Raw genomic sequence first — 25,059 nt, 5'->3', positions numbered from 1 at the left:
ATACAACTCTTTTGTTCAACTCGGGTATGTCCAGTAGTATCGAATATGTCGACCCTACCATTCGGACGTCTAAAAGGCAAACAAACAATCTCACGCGTCTATATCCTAAGGATGCGCAGGCACAATCCACGTTGCCGCCGGCACGGTGATTGACATGGAACCCAACTTTCTCATAGATGCCAGAATACCTCTAGGTCGGTCCGAGAGAGTCCGAGAGACTACGCCAGAGCATCGCTTCGCCCGTTGAGTCAAGCGTCATCGAGCGACACGACGTACAATTAATCGCCACCCACGTCTTCCACCCACGTCGTCCACCCACGTCTTCAAGACATGCGCCGGAGATTTCGGGCATCTGCCCAATGGCCTCTCTCCGATACCGCACTAGATCAATACACCTTGATCTACATTCCAACACACTAGAACTAGAACACACTGCTTGTCCTCAGCTGCTCGAGCTTCTTCAACACCTCGCCCACGTTCCTATCCAAGTCGGCCGCAATCGCCTGCTGCTGGGGGTAGGGGAGGAGGTTGAAGCTGTCACACAGGTCGCCGTCGACCACGGCCTTGACGGGCGCATAGTACCCGCGGTATGCGAGGTGGTCACGCCCGACAAGAGACGTGTTGAGCGAGCGGATGTGCTGTTGGGCAAACCGTGTACGTGGTGGTCCGGAGGTACATAAGGGAAAGCGATGGAAGGATTGTAAGAGGCGGTGATAGCAGATGGATACGAGGTTCGGGTGGCCAAGCGAGAATTATCCGAAACGGAGAGAGCGTCAGCCACCGCACACATCATCATCAAGCTGAGTCACTCACCATCTCCAGTGTCGTCATGAACTCGACGTCGTCGTTCGAGACAAACGGAACCAGTGCGCCGACCGCACCCGAGATTGTAGTGTACACGATAACATCCCTGCCACCAGGCGCCACCGAGACCTTGGTTAGGCTGTGGTCAGCTACTGAAATTACCCGAGACAGCGTCGACGCATGTATTGCACGTGGCACGCGACGTGATCGGAAGTCGCCAAACTGCACAAGTGGCTGGGGAGCATCTGCCGCTGATAAAATCACCGCATGACTGACCCGCCACCTGAACTGCTTGGCGTGCCTAGACTTCGGCCTCGGCCTCGGCGACCTAGAACTGCACCATGGGCATCATCCCCACGCGGAGGATCTTGGGGCCCGCACGCCATCGGTACTCACCTGGTGACAATCGACCCGACGTTGTAGTGCGCAATCATATCCGTCTTGTGAGCTGCGCCCATGAGGAAGCCCTTCTCGTGCAGAATCCCCGCGCCTGTTGGGTCATCGTCGACCTTTTCGGACACCCGTTCCTCGAGGCGGTTCACAAAGATGTTGCCAAACTTGTCGGCGGCGCACACCGTGTCATAGTCGACGCTACAGATGGCCGTGAGCCAGCGTGGCTGGCTGTCATCCGCAAAGATAAGGAGCTGGCGCGTGGGAATCGTGCGGTACACACAGAAAAAGGCCGATTCTTGTGCGTCGCCGACAATGATACGCGAGCCGAGCACGTGAATGCTTACGATGCCGGTTGGGAAACCGTTGTTTTCGCATTTGCGCAGCAGCGCCTTCTTGCCCATCTCGTACAGACGCAGGCTCTTGCCAATGCCCGCGAGCAAAAAGCCCTGGAACGCGGCGACCGCAAGAGGAAGTTCGTCCGTCTTCGTCTTGTGCATGAACTCGAGGCGCTTGCCGTCGTCTTCGATCGAGTAAACTCTCAACCAGCCCTCAGCACAGCTCTTCGGGACAAGGGTCGTGCGCACGCCCGTACCGACGACGAGCGACGGTCTCCCTCCCATGCGCTCAAAGTAGCAGACGGCGAGCGAGAACGCCGCCTCGTCCTCGTCCAACTCGATCGTCTGCAGTGTCGACACGGCCAACGGGTCCATCACGCGGATGCACGATGCCCAGTGGCCTGGACCAGCACGCGGGCGGCCGAACTCGGCGAACGGCAGCTCCAGCACCTCCTTGTTCACATGGTCTCCTGCCGCCTCCTTGGCGGCCACGACGCGCTCGATCGTCTTCGGGCCATATGTCCGGTGGTCTGCTTCGATGCCGTAGAACACAGGTGCGTAGGGGTACGACACGAAATGGCGGGGCGTGTACGAGAGCGGCATCGAGTCCTGCTTGAGCTTCGTGCCCAGGCGAGGGATTGTGAAGATGCGAAGAGTGTTGCCCGAGATGCCGATCAGGCCGTCGGGGCACATTGCGGCGCTGAGATGACACGCGTACTCAAGCGAGTCGTAGATGAGGGGCTGGGTCTGGAGCAAGTCCTGGAAGGTGTACAGAAGCCATGTGCGCGACGAAAACGCCATGACACACGGGCTGCCCTGCACGTTCGAGCGGACGATACGTGGCGGCTTGGCGCCGATAAAGCGGAGTCGCGTGTCAGACAGCGAGCCATCGACGGGGTCGACAACCGTGCGGAGCAGCACTCCGTTGACGAGACCGATCGTCATGAACGTGGTCGCGCGGTTCTTGTCGATCGATGTGTCGAAGATCTCGGCGAGGCAGATGTCACTTGGAGGTGCTGTCAAGGCCTGCAGCGACAGTGTCTCGAGCGTGTTGTCAGGCTCAAGCGAGATGACGTGCACAGTCTGGTTGTCACACCCGACAGCGAGGAAGGCGGTGCGCTTGCGACCCTCAGGGACATCGGCGATGGACACGCAAGTCGCGTTGCCAGGCAGGCTCTTCTTCTCCTGATACTCGCTGAGGGACCCTTCGTCGTCTAGCTCAAAGTAGACGAGCTCGGCTGTGCTGAGCGCGATAACGACCTGACGCGTGTTTGTCGTCGCCGAAACAATAGTCGTGCCGGACGGGCATGGCCACTCGTCCACGCGGTCCGCGGCGCGGATGTGGCGCAGTCCGTATGGGTGGACCTGGAGCAGGCCATTCGGGCCGAGCTGCTGGACAGCGAGAGTCGGGCCGGAGCTCAAGAACCCTGTGTTGTTAACCTCCTCGATCGTCTCGCCAATTGACAACACTAATGTGCCGTTAGGGAACGAGAGCACGATGTATGAATCGTACTCGTCCTCCTCGGATAGCTTGAGAGTCCACACTGCGTTCGGCACACCTGGTAGCCCTGACGACACGAGGACGTTGACGTCCAATCCATGCTTGAGGGAGCGGAAGGTGCTGCGCGGCCCACGCCCGCACGCCGCGTAAATCTGGGGAGTGTCGCTCGCGCCGCCCAAGAGGTTGACAACCTGCGCGTCGAGGATAGGGTCCAGCGACGTCTGCGTGTCGACCAAGAGCAGGTTGGTCAATGGTCGTGGATTGAAGAACGCGTACGGTAAGGGCCCCTCGCCGACACCATTGTCCCGGTAGTCGGTCGAGGACCACTCCTGCTCCTCGTCGTCGTCTGCCAGGCTCTGGAACTGGTACAGGTTCTGGTCGCCGAACTCGCTCGCGACGAACAAGTATCCCGACTTGAGGATGCACAAGCTCGTTGCGACAGGCACTGTGTCAAAGTATTTGATGCGGAGCGCCTTAACATCCTCGCCCTCGTGCTCGATCACAACCTTGTACAGGTCGCCATCCTCGCTCTGGAGGAGGAAGAAGAACGCGCCGCGGATCTTGTGAGTAATGGCGCTCACGATCATGAGGCCACGGCTGCTCTCGCCGCGCTGTGCGAGCGGATTCCTCCTCCGCGGGATGGGGACGCGGTGCGCCTCGGCGTCCATGTGCTGCCACGAGATGTGGTCCTCAGCACACACGAGGACGCCTGATGGCCCATCGAATCTGTCCGTGTTGGCATTCTGTCCACCGGGCACCTGGACAAGGAGGTTGGCGCGGCGGTCACATGGTTCACTCCACTTGCGCACAACGTGGTTGAGGCCGAGGTCGAGCTCGTAGAATGTCAAGTGTTTCTCTGTCCGCCGCATCGCATCGCCCGTCGGGTCCTGGTCCGCTTCGGCATAGTCGATTTCGAGTGCTGCAAACATCGGGTTGTCGTACCCCGTGTCGAGCGACACGAGCGACGTGACGATCGTGTGCGCCTTGTGTGCCTCGAGTGGCGAGCCAGGAAACAGCTTGCCCTCGGCGTTCCGGTTCAGAATGTACACGAGCTTGGCCTTCTCCACCGCGCCGTACATGATCGCGCGGCCTTTAGGATCTGCCGCTAGGAACTGTCCCGGGATGGTTCGCCGGCTTCCAGACTTGCCATACACCTCCTGGTACAGGCTCTCGAAGTGTGGGGTAGGTTGGATGACAAGCTCGATAATGGACAACCGGCCCGAGTCGGATGACAGCACAATGTAATCCTTCGTCATACCGGCGAGGCGGACCGCAGAGAGGTCGCGGATAGTACCAAAGGCCTCGGAGCTGCAGATCGAGTCCACTGAATGTCAGCGCTAGCCGTTACCACATCGTATCCCAACTCACAAACGCCAGTCGCGGGGTTGAGCTTGAGGACCTCGAGGCGCGTCGAGCCTCGCACAACGATAATCTCCTGGCCCTTGCCGCTGAAGCTGCCGACGATGGCGAGCATCGCCGCAGACGCTGGCTGGAGCGTGAGGTTGAGGAGATGCATGGCGAGACGGGGAAGGGAAGGGAGGGAAGGAGGGGTGCAGACGAATCCGAGTGGCACAGACTGAAGCGACGCGCGTCGTCAGTCGAGCTGGCACGCTCGTTTACGAAGACGAGTAGCCGGGGGAGGGAGGAGGGAGGACGCCCTAGTCGCGCGTGGCGTGTTTTGAGAATGGGATGGTACCGATCGAGCGGCGATGGATGCACAAGGTATCAGTGAGCCAAAGTGGAATGTTGATGACTTGCCGAGTCTGAAATCATGGCATCTGATCACAAGCACGAGGATTAGTTTTCCATTATTCCGCTTTTCTCCCACCGCGGGTGCATGCTCCCGGCCAATTGGTTCTCAAATGGTGCAACAACTAGCATCATACAAGTGTCTAACAAAACATTGCGCGCTTATGCGCACAACTACATCTTGGCGGCGACCCAGACCGCCAGTGAGATTCTCCCGCCTCCAGCAGGGGGGCGCGCCGGCTGGTCCTCCCCCTCCTCCCCCTCCTTCTCCTCCTTCTCCTCCTCCTCAGTCGTCCGGGGGACCGCTCCCCACCGATGGGGATCGAATGCCGCGAGCTCGCTGACTGCTCGCAAACCAGTGCCAGAGTCGCGGAGCGCTTTCAACCCTGTGCCACGGTAGCTGAGGGAGGAACGTATCCATACCGACGCGGCGTCGGCGATGGCTGGTGGGGCCGCCCCTCGGGGGCCGCCCCATGGGCCAACGCTAAAGTAGTCGTCTTCTGTGCCGCTCCACGTCGTCTGGAAGAGCGGCCTGGTCGAGCCCTGGCTCACTGCTGCCGTGGCTGGAAGGTGCATCTGGAGCGCAAGAACAGGGTTTTGGGGAATGAAGTCGGAGAGGAGCTGGGACGCGAAACTGTTGGCGACCGAAGGGGGGGCAGAAGGCGGTGGTTCACACGACATTTCGATTATCTGTTGTCAGCTCGAACCTCTCTGATAGCTCACCTCAAGGACGCCACCGGGGCGGAGGACGCGCACAGCCTCGTCGAGAAGCTGAGGCCAGTGGGTCTCGGGGACGCCGAGGCCGACGAAGCGGATGTGAACCATGTCAAAGACGCCCGAGTCGTATGGCAGTCCCTCGAGGCTGTTGTCAGCTGGATGTATGTATGTATTAGCTCACAAGTTGAACTGCTGGAACGAGACACGGGCAGCAACGCTCGCCCACACTCCCAGGCCGTCAGCCTCGCCGGACACACTGGTGCGGGCTCTCGTCTCGGCCGCTGCGAGCGCCTGTACGTCGATTTGGCAAGGCACAATGTCAGCGCCAATGATTCTGGCACTTCTCCACTGCAGTGCGGCGGAAATGGGCCACAGCCCAGTACCTGTGCCGAGCTGACGTCAGCTTTGTAATTATCTCCCGAACTCTGGACTTACATCGAGGACCGTCGCCGGCTCTCCTTCGACAAAGGAATGTCTTCCCCTTGCCACCTCGTACATGGTCTCGTGCAGTCGCGACTCGAGGTCGAGGACTTCCCGCTCCCATCCGACCTTGTAAGTTATACAGGCATCCTTGCCCTTGGCATCACACCACACGCGGCGCGCCTTGGTGGAGCCCTTGGCTCGCACGTCGCGCCACCCGGCCCCACTTGCTTCGGAACCTGGGCGCTTGGACACCGGTTTTCCGTTCTCCTCGGCATCAATCGCGACTGGGTCCCACGCGGCGAAGGGAGACGAGGCAAAGGGGAGCACCTCGTCTATGTTCGGTTGCCGGAAGGTGCGGCTCATGGTGCGTTTATTGAGCGAACCGATACATGGCCCGTACGGGCTGCGCGGAGTGACAGGAGAAAGGGGCGACTTTACGCTCTGCGGAGAGCTCGTTAGTGACGCCTCGCTGGGCTGGTAATGGTGGATACTCGTCGTCGAGTTGCGTACATGTGCGAGGGTGTGGTGGCGCGCCGAGCCTGTACGGTGGCCCGTCTCGCTGCCATCCACATCGGAGACTGTCGACGTGGAGGGCGCCACACTTGGCGCAACGCTCGGAGCGCTGCTCGCAAAGGACGGCGTGTGGTGGCTACGGTTGTAGTGGTGGGCATGCAGGCTTGCATTGTCCCCAGTGTAAGTGGAGGTCGAGGAACCGAAGCTCGCCCTGCGAGCAAAGGTGGGGCGCGTCGGAAGAGGCGGTGGCGCCTCTGGCTGTTGTGTGTGTGGACGGCTGGGTGCGAGTGAGGCCTGGTAGTTGCTTCTCTGGGAATGCCGCCCTCCTTCTGGGACCAACTCGACCGTGCTGGCCGCCGGCGCCACCACACTGGCAGCCGAAGGGGCGTGCATGCTCTGCAACGTGGACCTGACGGGATATCTCCCCCCTCCGGGCACAGTAGGCGGGGTCCGTAGGCTCTCGGCAGCCGCGTGTGCAGCCGCACTCACGTGCTTGCGCATGCTGCGCCAGCTCGAGATACCGTTCCCACCGCGCAGCGTCGAGATGCGCCGGCCTAGCCTGCTCCCACCGTCGTCCTCGGACGGCCATCCCTCGCTTGCAAACTTGTGGTGCATGGTCCGAACATGCTCATTTCGCTCGTCGCGAAGCGGTTGGGTGAATGGGTGCGCGTGTGCACGATCGCGATTCCGGTTGTCGTTCGGTTCCTGTAGTGCGTCTGGCAGAGTCTCCGAAGTGTGGTACTGGTGGCTCCCGTGTTCTGGGCGGCGACGGCGCGAGTTCCCAAGCGTGTGCGAGTGCACCAGTCCGCTCAACCCAGAGAAGCCAAGTTTTGACTCGCGCCGACGCTCATGGTGGTCGTCACTCCCGTGTCTTGCCATGACAAACGTCTGTCGTGCTTTGGGCAACGAGAGATGTGAGAAGGGGGGGTTGAGAATACTGGTGGGATTGGAGTCGATCGGGACCCATCTGGACGGCGGGTCGGGAGTGTGCGCTCGGCGCGGCGGGTGGTACGCTTGCTCCATGGGTGGAAGTGGGTGTGATGAGGCGAGCCAAGTGGTGTTTTGAGGCAGGCGATGCCAAGGAATGTGTGTGGGGTGGGCAGAGGGGAAAGGTAGGGGCGCTGTCGCTGTGAGCGTGCTGTGGGTTTGCTGGATACGGCGTCGCCTGTCGGTTGTAGTGAGAAGAAGTGAAAGTGAGAGTGATCAAAGTTGAGATGAGCGAAGAAAGTCAGCACAGTTAAAGTGTTGCTGTCAGTAGGTACAGTGTTGTGGACATGAACCATTTCTGAGCTTTAGCACGATGTGCGGTGCTCACCAAAGGTAGGGCGGAATGCATCCCTGCCCCAGTTGCGAGGGCAGGGATGCAGGCCGTAGTGGTGAGGGGTCAGTGCGCCGTCCGAGGGGGTGGTTGAAAGGGTAACAGAGTTTAGCTGATGGTCGAGTTGGAAAGTGGAATGAGCAGAGCACCAAGGGTAACGATAGCGGCCTGTGCAGTGGCCGCCACGGCTAGGTCTTTGACATACCTAACCCCTCTTAATACTAGCCGCAACAAACCACACTGCGCCCCAACCCTGCGTCCCTCAAGCCTGAACCCATAATCCCCGCATTCCTAGTTACCTCCCGATTGCATCAACTGGTTGAGAAGCAACCCAGGTGATCGGTGCATAGGACAATCTCCTTGCGCAGCACGAACAAGTAGAGATACCGCTTCTGTGGGGTGGTGTAACACCGTGTTATCGGGTCTGTTGACTCGTCGCGCGTTGCGGATGCGGGCCGTAGACAGTGGAGGTGGCGGTGGCGTTGGGGTTGGCGCGGTGAGGATCATTAAACCACTTTTGTCGCTGGATAATTCTGGCACATCTTTGGTGCTGACTTGGCGCTCCCCAGGAACTGCCCATCGGTCTGTGCGGTACGCTGCGGGCAGAGGACTTTGGCCGCGTCCGTGCTCTCGCATCAGAAGCAGTATTGCTTCAGGTGTACGCCAGGCCGAATAGGATCCCGACATCACATCACATGCATGGAGCGCTCAGGCTTGGCCGGGGTCCCTCACTAGGGCCTTTGGCACCGTCATTCAACGCCCTTCTTCCGTGATAGTGGCAGCTCTGCGGGGTGTTTTGGGGACCACCGGGGTTGTCGGGGCCCTCACATCATCACCCCGGACCAAGGCACAACTTGCAATCCTCCCTAGTATTATTTCCAGAAATGTGGAATACGATCGGCTTCTGTGCACCCAAGCGCCGCCCTGCAAAGTAATTTACTCTCGCCCCCTCCTCGCCATCGTGGAGCCGAGATGCCGACCCAGTCATCGCCTTGGCGACAGCTGCGCTCACCTGAAGTGTGCAGAGATCTGAATTCCCCTAGGTCGCCATACCCATCGTGGTCTGCAGCAATGGAGCTGCCAATCATCTCTAGGGTTGTGGCTAACAGCATGTTGCTGGCGGCATGAGCCTCTTGGGGGGGGGAAACGGTTGCCTGGGGCCTGAAACTCGCCGACGACTGGAGAACCGTTAAGCACGGTCTGATATGGTCGAGGGGATTGGGACGAGGGGATTGGGACGAGGGGATTGGGACGAGGGGATTGGGATTGGGCGCCCAGCCTGCTCGTGCCAAGTGTGATGGCTAATGAGGCTGGGCATCTGGCTGGCGCCATTCATGGCCTGCTGGCGAGATGAACGAGCGGTCAGGGTCGCTGGCTGCCATATATTCAACAATCTTGGTACTCATGTCAGAGTTTGAAAGTCAGTGAAGTCAGTGCCTCCTGCGGAGATCACACAGAGTGTGTGCGCCAGTTGGAAAGTCTCGATCACTGTCCCACAGCACAGATCCCCAATAAAAGACTGTGCGATCCGAGTCGGAGTCACATGGTCGTGGTTCTGCAAGATGAATTAGGGCGTTCCATTCCATCGGTCAGAGCGATTCGCCGGGGAGCGATAGCTTGGGCCATTGTGGCGAGGTTTAACGGGCCGCAGTCCGCCCGACTGCCACTTTTACATGTTCGTCAAGCCACGACTCACTTTCTGTCGATTGCCAGAGGATCGCCACAGCCACGGTGCCGAGGGACCAGGCTCACGCACGTGGCACACGTTTTGCGAGCTTTGCGATCTTGCGTGATGGAGCAAACCTTGTGAGGCAGGAAGTGAATGCCCCCAGCCAGGAGATTGTAAATCAACCTAGGTCGCGCGTTGGCGTGTTGGAAGAGTCACAGTCTTCTCTGTGAGGTGTCGTGCGAGGGCACCCAGAGTCAGTTGGCGGCCAACCAGGTGGCGACACCATAACGACTGCTTCAGGTACACGACTGAGCGGACGTCATGCGACGTCATGTCATCCTTCCATGCCATCCTTGTCTCCACGGCCGCATGCTCGACACGGCACTCGGGGCGCCAACATTCGTGAGCTCCACATCCGAGGAATCTGCCTTTGTAAACAGGAGAACACTGCACCTAACAGCTCCTAGATCCTAACCTTGCGATGAGGCTGCTAAGCTGAGATGCTGTGCGGGCTCTGTAGGTCCGGCCGTGCGTTTGGAGTGGTAGAACCTTGGGAATACGTCTCCTGATGTTGCCAGACTGAAGGTTGATGTGTTAGTAGTGGTGGTAGGAGAAACGCTGATATGAAACGATCTGGGCAACCAGAGTATGCAGCGAGGAAGGTGCAGATCGGTGATCTGCCCAATAGTCACACCTGTCTTCCAATGGCCGTATGCTGGGGCATACCGGGCTACGATACCAGACATGTCATGAGATGAGTGTGGGTGGCGGTGAGTGTCTATCGGGGTTGGTGTGTCACAGAAGGATAGCAGACGCGATACGCCCAGATGGAATGAAGATGAAAACAGGAATGAGGAAATCATGTACAACTCTGCGTTCCAGTCGCATGGCAAGGATGGATGAGTTGACCACCAAGTTTGCCACGAGGTTTGGAGACGGACAAAGCAAGGATTCATATTGTCATGTTACTGTTGTTTGTTGTTTGTTAGGATAGTAATTGTCAAATACCTTTGGATAGGTCAAGTGGCGCGTCGATTGAATGATACGATTCGGGGAAAGAATCCAGGGTTACAGGGAAGGAGAGGTATTCTCCTGTTCTTGGGCTGCGGTTATACGACCGAATTGGACGACGCGTCTTTCCCTACAGCCACCTTTTGTCGTCTTTTCAACTTTTGATCCAGTCGATGCAGTCCTTTCAGCTCGTTACTCTCTCTGATCTCCGAAGCGGCGGCCGGCACAACTGGCTTCGTATGTTACTCTGTCTCTTGACCCTGTACAACGTACTAGAAAATACTCGACCTTGGCCAAAGCAGATTGGATGCCCTGTGGTACGCACGGCCCCCGGCAGTGCCCGTGGCATGCGATACCATCTGAGAGGACAGAGGATCAGAGGAAAGAGGGCAAGCAAGGACAAGGCAAGGGCCAAGGGGAAAGGGATGATGGGGGCGTAAACGCGCACCCAACAGCTGCTGGCAACGCTCGCATCCAAAGAGAAGAGACCCACCCATCGCTCGCTCTGATAAAGCCTGCCAACCCATTCTCGAACTATTCCCCCATCATTGCACTCACTCTCTCGTACAACTCGTCTTGCTCTTGCATTCCCACCTTGACAGTTTCACACGTTCCTTCGACATGTTCGCCATTGCTCTCCTCGCCCTTGCCGGCATCGCTAATGCCCTCACCATGCACACTCCCGTGAGTTGCTCAAGTCAAGGCCGGGGATGGAAATCATAATGGGCCTCGAGTTACCATCGCAAGCTCGATGCCGATCGGATCGCGCTCGGACCAAGCGGATTCTAATCCCCCCTCTCTCGGCCTTTGGAAACATACTTGCCTTTTAGACGCGCTGACCCCAGGCCTCGCTCGTCCAGTGCCAGCCCATCAAGCTGTCGTGGGAGGCTGGTGTTCCCCCCTTCTACCTCTCGGTCGTTCCCGGCGGCCAGACCGCCGCCGCGCCCCTCGTCACCTTCCCCAAGATGGACGCCTCGTCCCAGACCTGGATGGTCAACCTCGCCCCTGGCACCTCGGTGTGAGTGCACACCTCAGTTGTGGAACGTGCCAGGCAAAAAGCCCGAGCGAGATTGTCACAACCGAGGGGGCTTCGGCCCCCAAACACTCTACAACCCCTGTGCTCGAGCCATGTGCCAGCCACTGCACGCAACACTGGACCCCTAGCTGACAGAAGCACCGTGATGGTCACCGACAACACCGGTGAGACGTCGGCCACCTCGCCCGTTACCGTCATGGCTGGCACCAACGCCGACTGCATGAACGCCTCGTCGTCGTCCCAGGCTCCTGTCGACACTCCCGCCCCCTCGGCCGAGCAGACCCCCGCTGAGACCCCCGCCGTGTCGTCCAGCGCCGAGACCCCCGCCGCGTCTTCGGCTCCCGTCTCGTCTCCTGCCGCCTCGGCCCCTGTCGCCTCGTCGGCCCCCGTCTCGTCGGCCAAGCCCTCGTCCGCCGCTGTCTCGTCGTCGGTGTCGCGCTCCGCTTCGTCGGCGGTCGCTAGCCCCTCGGCTACTGGTGCCTCGGGTGCTGGCCGCGTCGCTGTCGGCGGCGCCGTTGCCGCCGCCGCTGGCATTGTTGCCCTCGCCGCTTTCTAATTGCTACCTCTGTAGAGATGGCCTAATAACGGAGGCAGAAGGACATTGGGTTGGAATGGAGCGACATCCACGACACCCACAACTTGGCACTTGACACTATAGATGCATACGCTCCTTACAGTACACGTGTTCCCTAATCGTACTGCAGATACTCTAGATCCTTATAGTGATGTCAGAGTCGATCGCTGAGCTGCCAAGCTGCCAAGCTGCCAAGATCATACTCACCTGAGGACATTTCTCCCAGCTCTTAAGCTCGGTCCAGCTCCACTAACTCTGGTCACTCTCGACTTTGTAAGTTTGGAATCAACCCGACACTGACATGGTTCAAATCAAGCCTTCTCGTGTGCCTTAGGTTTGGTTTCCGGGTCAGGCACCAAGCTGCTGTTCTGTGCCTGCTGTCAATATCCATCCGTCTACAACCTGTGAGCTTATCGCTATGTACAACTAGAGGCTCAAGGGAGCAAGCTCTTACAACCGACCATACCACCTCGGATGCCTGTGTGATGGCGCCAGGCTTTCTCAGACGCGCATAGTGCGAATCATGGGCTGCGCGTTGGTCTGGTCCTGCCAATCGCCTGGGATCAGCATCCGCCAACTGGCCCGGCTGTACCGAGGTAAAACGGGCTGGGCTGGGCTGCCAGTCAGCTCATAGCCAAGCGCATAGACTCACCCATGACCTTCTTGCGCACAAGATCAGCCGCGTAGCCAGGGTTGGTGTTCTGCGCCGCCGGGTACACGTTCATACCGCCGGCGCGGCCGTACGATCCGCCCTGGAGGAAGCCTGCCTGCTGCATCTGCTGCATCTGCTGGCGGTGGTGAAGAGGCACGCGGTTGAAGTTGACGCCGCCGTGCGAGTTCGTGGGCAGAAACGGAAGAGGAGCGCGAGCGGGGCCGTCGTTGTTGGGGCGGTAGCCTAGGCCTCCGTTCTCCTTGTCGTGCGTAGGGGGTGGCAGGGACGGCCGGCCGTTCGCGTTGGACGAGATGCTGGTGGACACCTTCTTGCCTTGGAACTCGCTGCAACATTAGGTCCCCAAGGCATTGACACTCACTGGGTCTCAAACCACTTCATGAGCCGCATCATCTTGGGCGTCGTGTGGCAGTTGATGAACGCAACACTGGCATGAGAACATGAGCCATCTGTCGGCTCACCCCTTGCTCTTGCCGTTGCACTTGTGCTCGAGGAAGGTAACATCCTTGAATGTGATTGAGATGCCCAGCGACGCGGCGACCTCGATCAGGTGTGCGTCCTGCGTGAACTTTTGTTAGCCATTTGTGGAATACGGGAGCACACCCAATGAAGGTCAGATACCTGGACGACGGTGGTGGCGGTGACACCGACTCCTTTGTCATTGCCAGAGTGATGCTTGGCGCTGTCAGCGTAGCGGGCCTCGGCCTCCTTGGCGAGGTGCGCCAGGTAGTCCGTCGTGGCGTTGCGGCCCATCGCAGTGTCGACGAGGTTAGGGGCGAATGGGGCCGCTGAGGCCGAGAGGGAAGACGTCGAGCTCTTGGCCGGCTGTAAATAAGCACGGGTTGTCATAGAGAGCATACCGAAGGCGGGCAAGGTGGGGCGATGTCCCCACACGAGGGAAGGCTGTGAGGACGTATAGGAAGGGTGAGCTGCATGGAGGGGCTGGGCGGGTTGCTGTAATCCTGCGAGGAAAGTTAGCCTGATGAGGTAGGAAAGGTCAAGTTGGCGACCCACCAGCGAGAGGTTCACGGGCGACGGCGAGGGAGACGAACTACGCGATGACATTATGATGGATGATTTGACAGATAGTGTGATGAAACGATGGAGAAATGGAGCGAGTGTGTGAGATGAGCAACAGAGTGATGGTGGTTGAGTGAACGAGAGTAAAGGAAGGAGAGATGAGAGAATAAGTGATGAAGAGAAAGAGAAAGATGATACCGTTCCTAATAAGTACTGTTCAACTCGGTGTGTGAGTCAACTCACCTTTCTCCAGCATGCGATCCAGCAGCCAACCTTCCCTCCTCTCCGTATTTGGACTCACCATAGCCTTCCCTTCCTCACCACCTATAGATTGCTTAGGCGACTGTACCAGATGCCCATAAACCTGCATGAAACCGAGACAATGATAATCTATACTCTACGCTGTTGCTCCCCCACTCTTGAGCTCGTCGATCTCCGCCGCGCTGTAGCCAATCCCCTCGAGCACCTCGATGGTGTGCTGGCCGAGGTAAGGAGGCGGGCGGTACATCTTGGGCTTCTCACCGTCGTACGACACAGCTGCAGCCGCAATCTTGACCTTGCCCGCCCGGGGGTGGTCGATCTCCTCGACGACCTTGCGGGCGATCGCCTGAGGGTGGCTGAAGGTCTGCGCAATGTTGTTGATGGGTGCGAAGGGGATACTGATGTCAAATCTTGTTTCACACATGTACTCACCCCTTGCCCGTGATCACCTGGGTCCACTCATCGGTGCTCTTGTGGCTGAGCACCTCGATGATGCCATCAACAAGAACCTTGCGGTTCACGACACGCGCGGCGTTGGTCGCGAAGCGCTCGTCCTCAAGCCACTCGGGCTTGTTGAAGATGTTTGGCCCGCAGAGAGTCTTGAACTGGTTGTCGTTGCCGCCCGCGATCATCATGTAGCCGTCCTTGGTCGGGAAGACCTGGTACGGAACAACCGAGGGGTGAGACGTGCCCCAGCGCGTCGCTTCCTGCCCAGCAACGAGATAGTTGGAGCCGATATTGGCGAGCGTGGCAATCTGCGACTCGAACAGCGAGGCCTCAACGCGCGTGCCCTTGCCCGTCTTGCCGCGCTTGAGGAGCGCCGCGAGGATACCAGAGGTCGCGTAGTGGCCCGTGAGGATGTCGGTGACAGCCACGCCGACCTTGACGGGAGGACCCTCCTTCTCGCCGGTGATGTGCATGAGACCCGCCTCGGCCTCAATGACGACGTCGTAGCCGGGCGACGACGCGTAGGGCCCAGTTGAGCCGTAGCCTAAGTGTCAGCCGTCTGCGTGCGTTGCCCTGCGTGTGCCCGTTTCCCGGTTTGGGCGTGGAATAGACCCCTGGTGACACACCAGCGACTCACCAGTAACAGAGCAGTAGATCAAGCGGGGGTTGATCTCCTTGAGTTTCTCCCATCCCAACCCGAACTTCTCAAGCTTGCCAGGGACGTAGTTCTCCACGAACACGTCGGCGTCCTGGATGAGCTTATACATGACCTTCATCGCCTCCTTGTTCTTCAAGTTGAGAATCACGCTGCCGTCAGCTCCACGTACATTGCACTTCCATGTCTCGTAATGGGGTTGCGTAGCGCCAGGCATTACACACACACTCACGAGCGCTTGTTCCGGTTCGCACACATGAAGTACGCCGACTCAGCCGGCAGGTCCGGGCGGGGGGCCCCGTCAATGAGCTTGGCCTCGGGTGGCGCCCAGATGCGGGTGTCATCACCGTTTGGAGACTCGACCTTGATCACGTCGGCTGGACGTTAGGATACAACGCACAACTGCTTTTGGGCCTTTGGTGGGCAAGGCTTCAGATCCCATACAGGCTACACTCACCGCCAAGGTCAGACTTGTTGTCAGCTCGGATCTGCATATCAAACTTACAAGCATCATAGTCGCGGTCGGGCCAGCGAGCACACGGGTGAGGTCGACTACTTTGATGCCAGCGAGCGGCCGGTCGTCACCCGGCGCGACGGCTGAGAACGACCGGGAGACGACGTACGTCGAGCGCAGGTGGCCGGCGCGCGAGGAGGTAGCGCGGAGAGAGCGGAATCCAGCGAGCATGGTGATACGGATAGTGGGAAAAGACGAAGGCAAGCGCAAGCTTAAGAGGGGAGGAGATCAAGTCACGAGAATGGGGCCGATAACTCGGTCGTGGACGGAAGAGAAGGTTGGCTGTGTCTAGCGACCATGACTGAGAGTGAATACCACCACGGGGACCCGTAAAGAGCAATCCTCGGCCGTATGGCGAGGTTGGCGGCCATAACCGATGCGGCCCCGGATAAACACGAGTGCCCACTCGCTTGTCTCGCTAACCGGCATATCCCGAAAGCCGGTTATAATCAACATCGAGAACTACCTCCTATCTTTGCTAATCCCCATTCCAACTTTGACAACCCATCTTGATATTTTCATCTCGTGGTGGTGGAGAACAACGCGAGCGGAATGCAATTAGTCGAGCGGAAACCTCCACACCACGCGCAACGCGGACGTAAGGCGGCGCCGCACACAAGTCCACAGTCAGATTCGGCTTCGCATGCCACACAGGATTCAGAGTTCTTCTGAGGGGCACCTCGAGGTTATGTGGGGAATGTAGGGCCGCTCGAAACGCCAAACCCTCTCACTCAACAACACGTGAAGAACGGCCATCACCGTGACTAACGCGAGTATATGCTGTCAGCGTGGGTGGGATGCGCAGGGCGCAAGAGGTTATCAGAGGAAAGATGAGTGCTGTGGAAAGTGGGACTGTGCCCTGTGCGGCAGAAGACGTGTGGCAGAAGATGTGTGGGTGGTCACATAGATCATGACATCAGCTTGGTAATTAACACACACGCCGTATTCTATGGTCGAGGGTTGGAGGCGCTCATCCCAGGTACCCCTCCCTCTACGGGGATGCGAGGCACCTGTTCCATGAGCCATGAGCAGCTGGGGGACATAGCCTCCAAACGCCCACCTGACGGACCTGTAGCTACACAGCAAGGGAGCTGTTCAGCTCGTCGCTCCTGAGCGGCGGCGCTTACTGCTTTCAATTGCAAGGTATCGCCGAGAACAGCACTTGCCGTTAGTTCCAATGGTTTTGTATTCCAGTCTCGTCAGAGTTTCACAGAGCCTCGGACTTGGCCAACTGGACCGGCTGTTGTCGTTCTAGCGATCATTCCCACCCTTAATCTGGAGCAAAGGCCGACATTCCAGAGTTGAAGACCATGTGTTTAAGGGGCTCGGTTCCAAAGGCTGGCGAGCCAGCTCGTCAAGTGTCCCGAGGCATCCTTGAAAACATAGCGATAGCCACATCTCTGGAATGTGGAGCCCGTCGTTTCAGATGACGCTAAGCGCACATGTTCTCGCATGTGAGACACGTTGAGGTTACAAATAGAGTTGTAGGGTTGTAGCGAGACAGCATACCGAGGATTGTCATATGATGTGATTTAAGTCGAGGTCTGGACAATGGCGCGAAACCGGCAGAGTAGTGAGACACGGATGAACCAGGACGGGATAACCAGAGTAAGAAGGGAACCACCTGGAGGGAGGAGCCGACTCTCCCTTCGGACATAGAAGCTGAAGTAGGGGTCTTAATTAATCGGGGAATGAGCGAACTAATGGAGATCTGAAGAGCTACAAAGTCTTCCGTGGCTGTCAAAAGACCGTGATAGGAAGAGGACGTACAGAACGTGACGTCGAGGAGAGGATGAGCAACGTCCCACGCCACATGACGAGCCAGTCACCGATCGGCGACTGGAACGTCTGCAAAATCTCAGAGGTCTTTTGGAGGCCGAAGTGGATTCCACGTGGTGAATAAGGTGACACCAACACATGTTCTCCCGTCTATTAGCGCAGTGCAGGGTTCAAGACAAAATGATGCAGCCAATTACACTCGAGCATTGATATGTTTATCCCCGGGGAATCCCCGGTTCCACAGATCCACAGAGAGCTTAGCCTGGCCCCAAGAAACCCGGAGCGTCGCACGCCAGACTCGCGTCGTTACCCATCAGGCTCAACGCTGCTCTCAACATTCCACGTCCTGCTAGTCTTTGGCCACTCACATTCCACGCACGTTATTCACGAGTTGTTCTGGCCAAAGAAAGGTGCGAGTGTGGCGCCCCAGCTCGTGGCACCATGGCTTCGCAAGTCTGTTCTGTCATATAATATCCCGATCAGCGGCCACCGCCGACCGGGCAGCGGGCAGGGGACAGGTCCGACGATTGCTTGCCATGATCGACACAAGACCGAAGTCGACGAGAGCGACGGTTGAGAACGAGAACGCTCCTCGGCTTGCTCCCACTTATTCTGGGGTCCAGTGCTCTCTCTACTTTTGACCACAGAGGTGGGATAAACTTATGTTTCAGATACTGGCTGCGAGACCAAGTGCTAGTTTTATTGCCCCTTCACACCCCTTTAGGACGAAATCCCGCCGTCTCAGCATGTCTTGAAAATTGCTGATTAAAGGACTGGAAGGCTTGGTCTCTACCATACATGCATACCCCACGCCAAGCCTGTCAGGATCCAACACGACCATGCCTGACTGCGATGGATAAATGGTAACGCCCTTACGGCAGGCGTGACGTTCCTTGAGGCACAACAAGTTGGATTACTTGCATTTCACTGTGCCTCGAAATCGGTCGGTCCTAACTTTGATTAACTATACATGGAATCTCCGCGCGCTTGCCCAGAGCATTCACGCTTGTTCCAAGTCCCAACCCCACTGTCGTTAAAAGCCGCCTGTCCCTATCATTTGTACGGCACTGCGTTCAGCCTATATCCCCGAAATGAGATGTGGCCTGAGTTGGAGCCCACCCGTGATGAGGTGCTGCGGTCGGTCGCTCTTCCCCCCCCCCCCCCCCATCGTACCACATCGCAGAACAGGACCGGAGAAAATGTGCCACTGGACCTCCTCGGATGCCATCTGAAGGAGGCACACCCGTCCTCCAGCACCTCACCTGCCGTTTACAGAGCATTCTCGAATTGTTGCTCGGGGAGTGCGTGAGAGCGGTCAACCCAGTGCCCGCCCGTGCTGTGTGCCCAGGACCTTGTTCCTCTTCAAGAAGCCATACTATGGCAACCCTGCTGTGTCGGTTATGGTGCCAGCCTCGCTATCGATGATGACAGTTCCCCTCCAACTGGCACGGCCCAGAGAAAAAAAAAGAGTTCACAACAGTAGGTGCATAAGCCTGACTGGCTGGGAAACTGTAACGTGTGTATGTACAATGAGGCACTCGGTCGCGCACAAGACCACAGCAACACGTCAGTTCTTGACTCTGAATAGAACTGCGCAAAATAAAAATAATCTGGACAGTCAGACACGGTCGACACTGTGCTGTCACCTCCATACTCAAGTGGCCGTCACGTTCAGTGGCGCAAAGCTTGCACTTAATCTCGTTTGTCACGCACTACGGTCCCCGGAACGTAGAATTGATACGAGTGATCCGAAGTTCTGGCAGAGGCACACTGTTGCTGCGTGACAAGTGACATGTAACAGATCGCAATGCAGGTGACTGCCAACTTGTGGCAATGCATTCTTTGATATGCAAGTACAATGTGGCCGGCCATCTGAGACCTAGCGCCTCGATATGGCTCCACAGAATAGAATCAAGGACGAGTCGTTAACGGTGCTTGTGTGTTGTCGAAACAGTCTAGCGATCTTGAGCTGGTAGCTCGGGAGGCGGTGTTGAGTAAAATTGTACAAATCCAATGTCCTAGCTGGATATCCAAAGTTCTTGAATGAGAATCGTTCGTTACGAGGCAGACGTGTATATGCGTTAAACGAAGACTTGTCTAGTTGGTCGTCGTGGTCGTGTACCACACGTTCGAGTCGTTCGCAGCCTGGTTGTCCTTCGCAGGAGGCTGACGTGGGGCGTACTGGCCTTGAACGACACGGGTCATACCGAGCTGGGGCGAGAAAGTCGTGGCAGGAGAGATGTGCGTGTATGGGTAGTCGGCCGAGACGGACGTCGAGGGTTCGGATGACTCGGGCGTGAATGCAAAAACAGGCGAGCGGAGCTCGGTAGAGTTGTGGTAGTAGGTAGAGTCGGAAGGAGGACGCGAGGTAGTGTCCACATGCGCGACGCTAGTCTGCCCAGGCTGCCCGGGAACAGCGAGGTACTCAGCGGCGACAGGCGTGGGAAGATGGGGGATGACTGTGGACGACGGGACAGAGTAGGCGGCAGGCGTGTTGTGCGTGTTGTCCCAGGTGCCGAGCTGGTGGACGTCGGTGGCACTGTATCCCTTCTGTGGCCCAGGAGGTGGTCCCGTGGCGAAGCTGGGTGGAGCGCCCGGTTGCTCGGGGAGGCTGTGACGGCGACTAGGTTTGCCAGGACCCGGCATTGGCTTAGCAGAGGCTGCGGATGGACCCGACGAACCGAGGGTAGGGGTTGTCGACGTCGAACCAGTCGTTGTCCCGCTGCTGCCAGCAACAGGCTGCGGCTTATTTGGGCCACGCTGGCGCACGGCCGTAGAAAACTCGCACACAAACCGGCGCTTCGTGCAGCGGTTGCAAGGGTTCCCGCCAAAGCACTAAGAACGTCAGTGTCTGAATTTGAAAACGTCTTTGGGACAGGTGCGGTCGTCTGAACTTACTCTTGCTTTGCGGATCCGGCAGCGCTCGCAGGCCTGAGCGGTTCGCGACCGCTTTTTGATCTCGGGAGCTGGGTTGCCGACAGCATCAAGCATGAGATGGTGGCCTGGCTTGGCACCCAGTTGACCTGGCGCCACACCGTACATGTGATGGGGATGGTGATGGTGGCCCATCTGGGGGACGCCATGGAAACCGAGGCCCTCAGTCATGCCGTCCCGCGCAGCCATCGGGCCAGTAGAGAACACGTCGCCAGCAGGGTCGCTGCCAAGCAAGGGAGAGGGGGCGTAGAAGGAGGACATGGTGCCGTCATTCCCGATCGCGGGCGAGAGGGCCAACGCGTTGACATTCATTGACCACTGGGGTGTCGGCGTGCTGCCCATATGAGGGTATCCGGTCCCTGGAACCAGAGGTGACCCGAACTGAGCGGTCGTCGTGGTTGGGGGCGTGACGAGGCCGAACGCAGACATGTCTGGTTGAGCCAGATACATCTGCGGGTGGTGCGAGTGTGGCATGACGTGCGGATGTTGGTGGTGCTGGGGAACGGGGTAATAAGGGCCGGCAGAGTGAGGTCCGGGGACGCCAGGCGTCGCTGTGTTGATCCTGTACACATTACGTGACGAGCCGGGCGCAACGCCGTATTGCGAAGGATACGGTTGGGTAGCCATCATGTTCTGTCCTTCGACGAGGTGACCGGGTATGACGCGAAAGAGAACGACCGGAACGAGCTTGTGTCAAGCAAGGCGTGTGGCTGAGACAGTCGTGGATGTGGACAACGGAAAGAGCAATGGGGTCCCACGATGATGAGGACGGACGAGACGTGACTGGAGGAGGACAGAGCGAGGTGACGAGAGGTGATCGTGCTGGGGAGTTGCTGGTGGGTGTGGTGTTGCGGAAGAGTAGCAATGTGGGGAATGGGGGACGGGGCGCCGACGCGCTTGCTCTTCTTGGCCTCGACAGAAGAGAACGAAGGGCGAGTCTAGGCAACCGTCGACTATGTCTAGTAGAGGAGCATGAGGGACAAGATAGTGTCTGGAGAGTAGTATTATACCAGATCACATCTGGCGCGCGCCTGTAACTGCAGCTGGAGCAAGTCGGCAAGTCCTTCAGGAAACCTGGAGGAGTTTGAAGCGGATCGCGCCAGAGGCTCAGATGAGGGTTCTGCTGCGACTCTGAGCCTCGGAAGCTTCGTTGCCGAGCTGACCAGACAACTCAGCCCAGCAGCCGCCAAGGATGCACTCGGTGGTCGAGGCAGGAGCGCTCCTCTTCTCCTCGGGGTCCTCCACCAGATCAGTCCCGGGTGAACCTGAGCACGCGGGCTGGTGTGGGACCCTTGGCGTGTCTCATCTGAAGCGCCATCGTTTGACTTGCTCGATTCTTCATCTCGTGGTTTCTTGTCCCTGGGTTCATGGATGCCGTTAGCATTGGCGTCCATGAGTGTGGTACGGAGGCGGCAGCAGCCCCTACGCTCTCGTACCTCCAGGTGCAAGCATAATGTCTGAACTGGGGTGCTGGCTGCTCCACACCGCCTGCCCTCCAAGGCTGCTGCTGCCCTGCCGTATCATTTCTGTTGTGATGCCAGCCATTTTACCCCTGGTCCCGTCTACATCGACTTGCCACTTGATCTGCACCTTCTTTGTGCATCAGACAACGTCGTTTTCTCCGGTGACTGACCTACTGGCATTTACTTGGCCTCTTGTGGCCCGAACGCGAAGCTCAGCGGGAAGACGGGGCAAGGGGAGGAAGGGGGGACATGAAGAGGACGGTGAGGGGCCAGTTTCATGGTGAATCACGAGCAGATTGCCTAGGGGTGCAAAGTAGCACCAACACTATAGCACCTGCCCTGAAGAGTGCGACGTCAACAAGCGGTGACTCCGGCATCACCGCAGAGCTTCCTCAAGATCCTTGCGCCCACTCCAACTAGCCTCAACCAGCCCAAACCCAACTCAACCCAACCCAACCCAACCCAACCCAACCAGTGCAGAGCTTCTATCCAAGGGGGGCCAAAGTGCGTCACGTGCCCCCTGCCCGCCAACCTTTCAAGTATCAGATTGATCAACACCTTGGGTTTGATAGGGACCTGTCGCCTGCCTCCTGCTTGGCTTGTCAGCCAGCCAACCTTGACAAGTAAAGTTGCGAGACGTAACCAGTGTACGGCATGATTGAAGATGAGTGAGAAATCTTGCCGAGGTAAGTCAAGCGGGAATAAACTCTCAGGGATTCAAAGTTGATTTGAGGACTGGAGGATTCGAGGATTAGCCACGTCGAGGCTAAAACAGAACTCCACTGCCGTACAATCAATCATGCCGATGACCTCGTGGCTCTCATATCCGTGCGCTCATGTCCGTGCTTCGGCTTGACCGGCCTGACCATCACTTAGACTGTAATGAATGGATCAGTCAGCTTGCAAAGCTCTGGTCAAGGACAGGTAACGTCACGGGCATACATGCCCGAAGCAAGAGCTGCCCTGAATCGCGCAGCTCACATACATTCATCCTATGGTAGTCGCAAGCAATGCAAAGCATACCCATCGCCGTTTCAAGGTCGCGTCGACAGACAGTGAACACCATGAACCCCAAACGAACGTTCAGAAACCATGCCGCATCCTCGCATGTCTCCAACCCGTCTGGGTTGGTGTGACTTTTGGGAACGGGGGATGCTGTCACCTCTTCCCCTTGTTCGGGACGTCAACCTTCCCATCCAAGAGGTGTGTCAGAATCTTTTCATTACGAGGCTGTGGGCTTCGTCCTGTGGATATCCATTTGACCAGGATGATGGGGATCTTGATCCAATAAAACGGGCCCTCCCCGTAGGGGCTCGGTATGTAGATGGGCTAGGCGGGAGGGACTCTGACGCTATACCTCAAGATCCCCAACTCCCTCTGACCATCGGAGGTTTCGGCATACCCTATGCTCAACGTCAGGCTTTTACATTCTATTTACCTCGCAGTATTTGTTTTGACCGGGGAAGAGCGAGGGCGAGGGGAGGAGGGACAAGAGGGGCAAGAGGGGAAATTTCCGGGCTTCACTAACTGGCAGGTAAAGCGGGAAGCGGCCCCTTCCGTCAGACTCCCACCAACAATTGTAAGAGATTGCAGCTTAAACCGAGCAGGGCTCGGTGTTCCTTGTAGGTATAGATATTAATAATCAGGCCAGCGATGCGAGACATGCCGGGCTTAGTAAATTAGTAAAGGCTCTGCGTCCCCCTGGAAGATTAAAATTGATTAGATGGCTGTTCCTGAACGAGTCTTGGGCACAGAGTATTAATAAAGCTCTAAACCGCCGGACCCGACGTCGTCATGGCAACCTGCCCAGGACTAGTTAGGGGCTGAGTGTTTAGTTCAACAGTAATTCAGCCGCCATTCAGTAATCGACATGGCGCTTTGAACTTGAATTTTGAGCCAGCCACGTCTCTGATCTGATCAGTTATGCCAAGCCATGAAGACAAATGCCTGCCCTGTCCTGTGCCGTGGCGACCAATATTGATCAACAATCCAACCTTAGTGTCCACCATGCTTTCTGGCTGACGGAATGTGGAGTCTGATATAATATTTTTGTAAGTCAAGCCGCGGCCCTCTTGACCAAGTACGCCCTCTACCAGGGTCTCAGTGCATCTCTGAACGCGTCTGCAAAGTCTGGTCACTCCCACTTGATCACTTCAAGAACATGCACAATTACATTATCCCTATCGACGTCCGTCAGTTGGAGACTTAACCCATTCCAGCTGCACCCCGAGACGGAACTCAGGCTCATCTCTCAGGTTTGGAGCCTCGAGTTCCAAACAGGGGATCATGTTACGGGAGAGTGCGATTTAGCTTGGGAGGGCATTAATTAGTCTGGCGTGCTGGATTGCTCAAAACGAGCTGTTGTGGCATGCGTGGACCTTGAGCTGTATCCAGGCACTAACTCACGCGAACTACACATGACGCAAGGGAGCAGGGACAGCAAGGTACCGGCGTCTGCCGGAGCTTCCTGAGCCAGGTCCGGCTTTCAACTCGAATATACGGATGGGTACGTCGCCTGCATGTCAGCAGAACCATAATCAGTCGCAGATTTCGTTAGCAGGAGACCGGCGAAGGTATCCACTCAACATTGCTGTCCTCCCCCGATTCCAGCACGCACTTCGTTTTGCCGCTTCAGGTCATTCGGAGCTCACTACCGCTGGGCTTGAGCTCGGCGTACGAAAACTATCTCGTAACACTATATCGAACCTCGTAAGGCGGGACTTAAGGAGCTTGTCCATTGTCCTGCGCTATTGTTCGCAGAGCTTATCGGGATACCTGTACGTGATGGACATGGACAATGCGCAACATGTGGTATGAATCGACTCCACAAGCAATGTGGCGTGGCATTCGACCAAATATCGGCCACTGTGGCAGTTCTGATGAACTCGATGGAGCCCATGACAAGCGCCCACGGACACTGCCCGAACCTTGGAGGGATGGTGCGATCGTGATAGGTTCCCTTACCTTTGGCTCACCACACTGTGATCAATGGCAGCCTGACTTGGGTTGCGACAGCGGCAATAGATGGTTCAATGAGTCGCTACCTCAGCTGACTCGGTGGGACACCACAGGTCCCAGGGTTCCGTCGAGTTGACATTGGTATGCGTACGTTCGACGCGCGCGTGAAACACGAAACTGCTACTGCATTTCACGCTTCACGTCTGGCCCCGTTTCGGTCACGCTGTTCTCCAGTTCAAGCAGTCCAGCCTGGCGTTCCAACTCCCGCATCCCTTCAGCCAGCTCCTGAGTTGTGGCTGAAGCGCCCACAGGATA

At 57.6% G+C, this 25,059-nt stretch overlaps 6 protein-coding genes across 6 annotated transcripts; 1 reads left to right on the top strand and 5 right to left on the bottom strand.

Moving 5' to 3' along the window:
* Window positions 1–422: 422 nt before the first annotated feature.
* Window positions 423–4,549, bottom strand: RSE1 (uncharacterized protein; the record flags this gene model as incomplete). Its single annotated transcript, XM_060597317.1, has 4 exons — window positions 423–638; window positions 814–943; window positions 1,201–4,357; window positions 4,402–4,549. 4 exons carry the CDS (start codon window positions 4,547–4,549, stop codon window positions 423–425), a joined length of 3,651 nt encoding a protein of 1,216 aa, XP_060454223.1.
* A 407-nt stretch (window positions 4,550–4,956) lies between these two features.
* Window positions 4,957–7,458, bottom strand: CcaverHIS019_0203180 (uncharacterized protein; the record flags this gene model as incomplete). The annotated part of the gene is made up of 4 exons (XM_060597316.1): window positions 4,957–5,472; window positions 5,506–5,644; window positions 5,681–5,892; window positions 5,935–7,458. The coding sequence occupies 4 exons, from the start codon at window positions 7,456–7,458 to the stop codon at window positions 4,957–4,959; spliced, it is 2,391 nt and encodes a 796-aa protein (XP_060454222.1).
* Window positions 7,459–11,054: 3,596 nt separating this feature from the next.
* Window positions 11,055–12,025, top strand: CcaverHIS019_0203170 (uncharacterized protein; the record flags this gene model as incomplete). The annotated part of the gene is made up of 3 exons (XM_060597315.1): window positions 11,055–11,117; window positions 11,279–11,451; window positions 11,608–12,025. The coding sequence occupies 3 exons, from the start codon at window positions 11,055–11,057 to the stop codon at window positions 12,023–12,025; spliced, it is 654 nt and encodes a 217-aa protein (XP_060454221.1).
* A 519-nt stretch (window positions 12,026–12,544) lies between these two features.
* CcaverHIS019_0203160 (uncharacterized protein) lies at window positions 12,545–13,778 on the bottom strand (the record flags this gene model as incomplete). The annotated part of the gene is made up of 8 exons (XM_060597314.1): window positions 12,545–12,600; window positions 12,636–12,659; window positions 12,696–13,039; window positions 13,075–13,140; window positions 13,175–13,281; window positions 13,335–13,538; window positions 13,574–13,675; window positions 13,728–13,778. The coding sequence occupies 8 exons, from the start codon at window positions 13,776–13,778 to the stop codon at window positions 12,545–12,547; spliced, it is 954 nt and encodes a 317-aa protein (XP_060454220.1).
* Window positions 13,779–14,130: 352 nt separating this feature from the next.
* Window positions 14,131–15,781, bottom strand: CcaverHIS019_0203150 (uncharacterized protein; the record flags this gene model as incomplete). Its single annotated transcript, XM_060597313.1, has 6 exons — window positions 14,131–14,392; window positions 14,427–14,985; window positions 15,079–15,248; window positions 15,329–15,473; window positions 15,554–15,566; window positions 15,602–15,781. The coding sequence occupies 6 exons, from the start codon at window positions 15,779–15,781 to the stop codon at window positions 14,131–14,133; spliced, it is 1,329 nt and encodes a 442-aa protein (XP_060454219.1).
* A 3,705-nt stretch (window positions 15,782–19,486) lies between these two features.
* On the bottom strand, window positions 19,487–20,953 carry CcaverHIS019_0203140 (uncharacterized protein; the record flags this gene model as incomplete). The annotated part of the gene is made up of 2 exons (XM_060597312.1): window positions 19,487–20,224; window positions 20,288–20,953. 2 exons carry the CDS (start codon window positions 20,951–20,953, stop codon window positions 19,487–19,489), a joined length of 1,404 nt encoding a protein of 467 aa, XP_060454218.1.
* Between the last annotated feature and the right edge of the window lie 4,106 nt (window positions 20,954–25,059).

This window comes from Cutaneotrichosporon cavernicola (assembly GCF_030864355.1).
Source record: "Cutaneotrichosporon cavernicola HIS019 DNA, chromosome: 2".
Taxonomy (NCBI): domain Eukaryota; kingdom Fungi; phylum Basidiomycota; class Tremellomycetes; order Trichosporonales; family Trichosporonaceae; genus Cutaneotrichosporon; species Cutaneotrichosporon cavernicola.
Note: the sequence above shows the minus strand (reverse complement) of the source record. Positions and strands in the feature narration are given on the sequence as shown.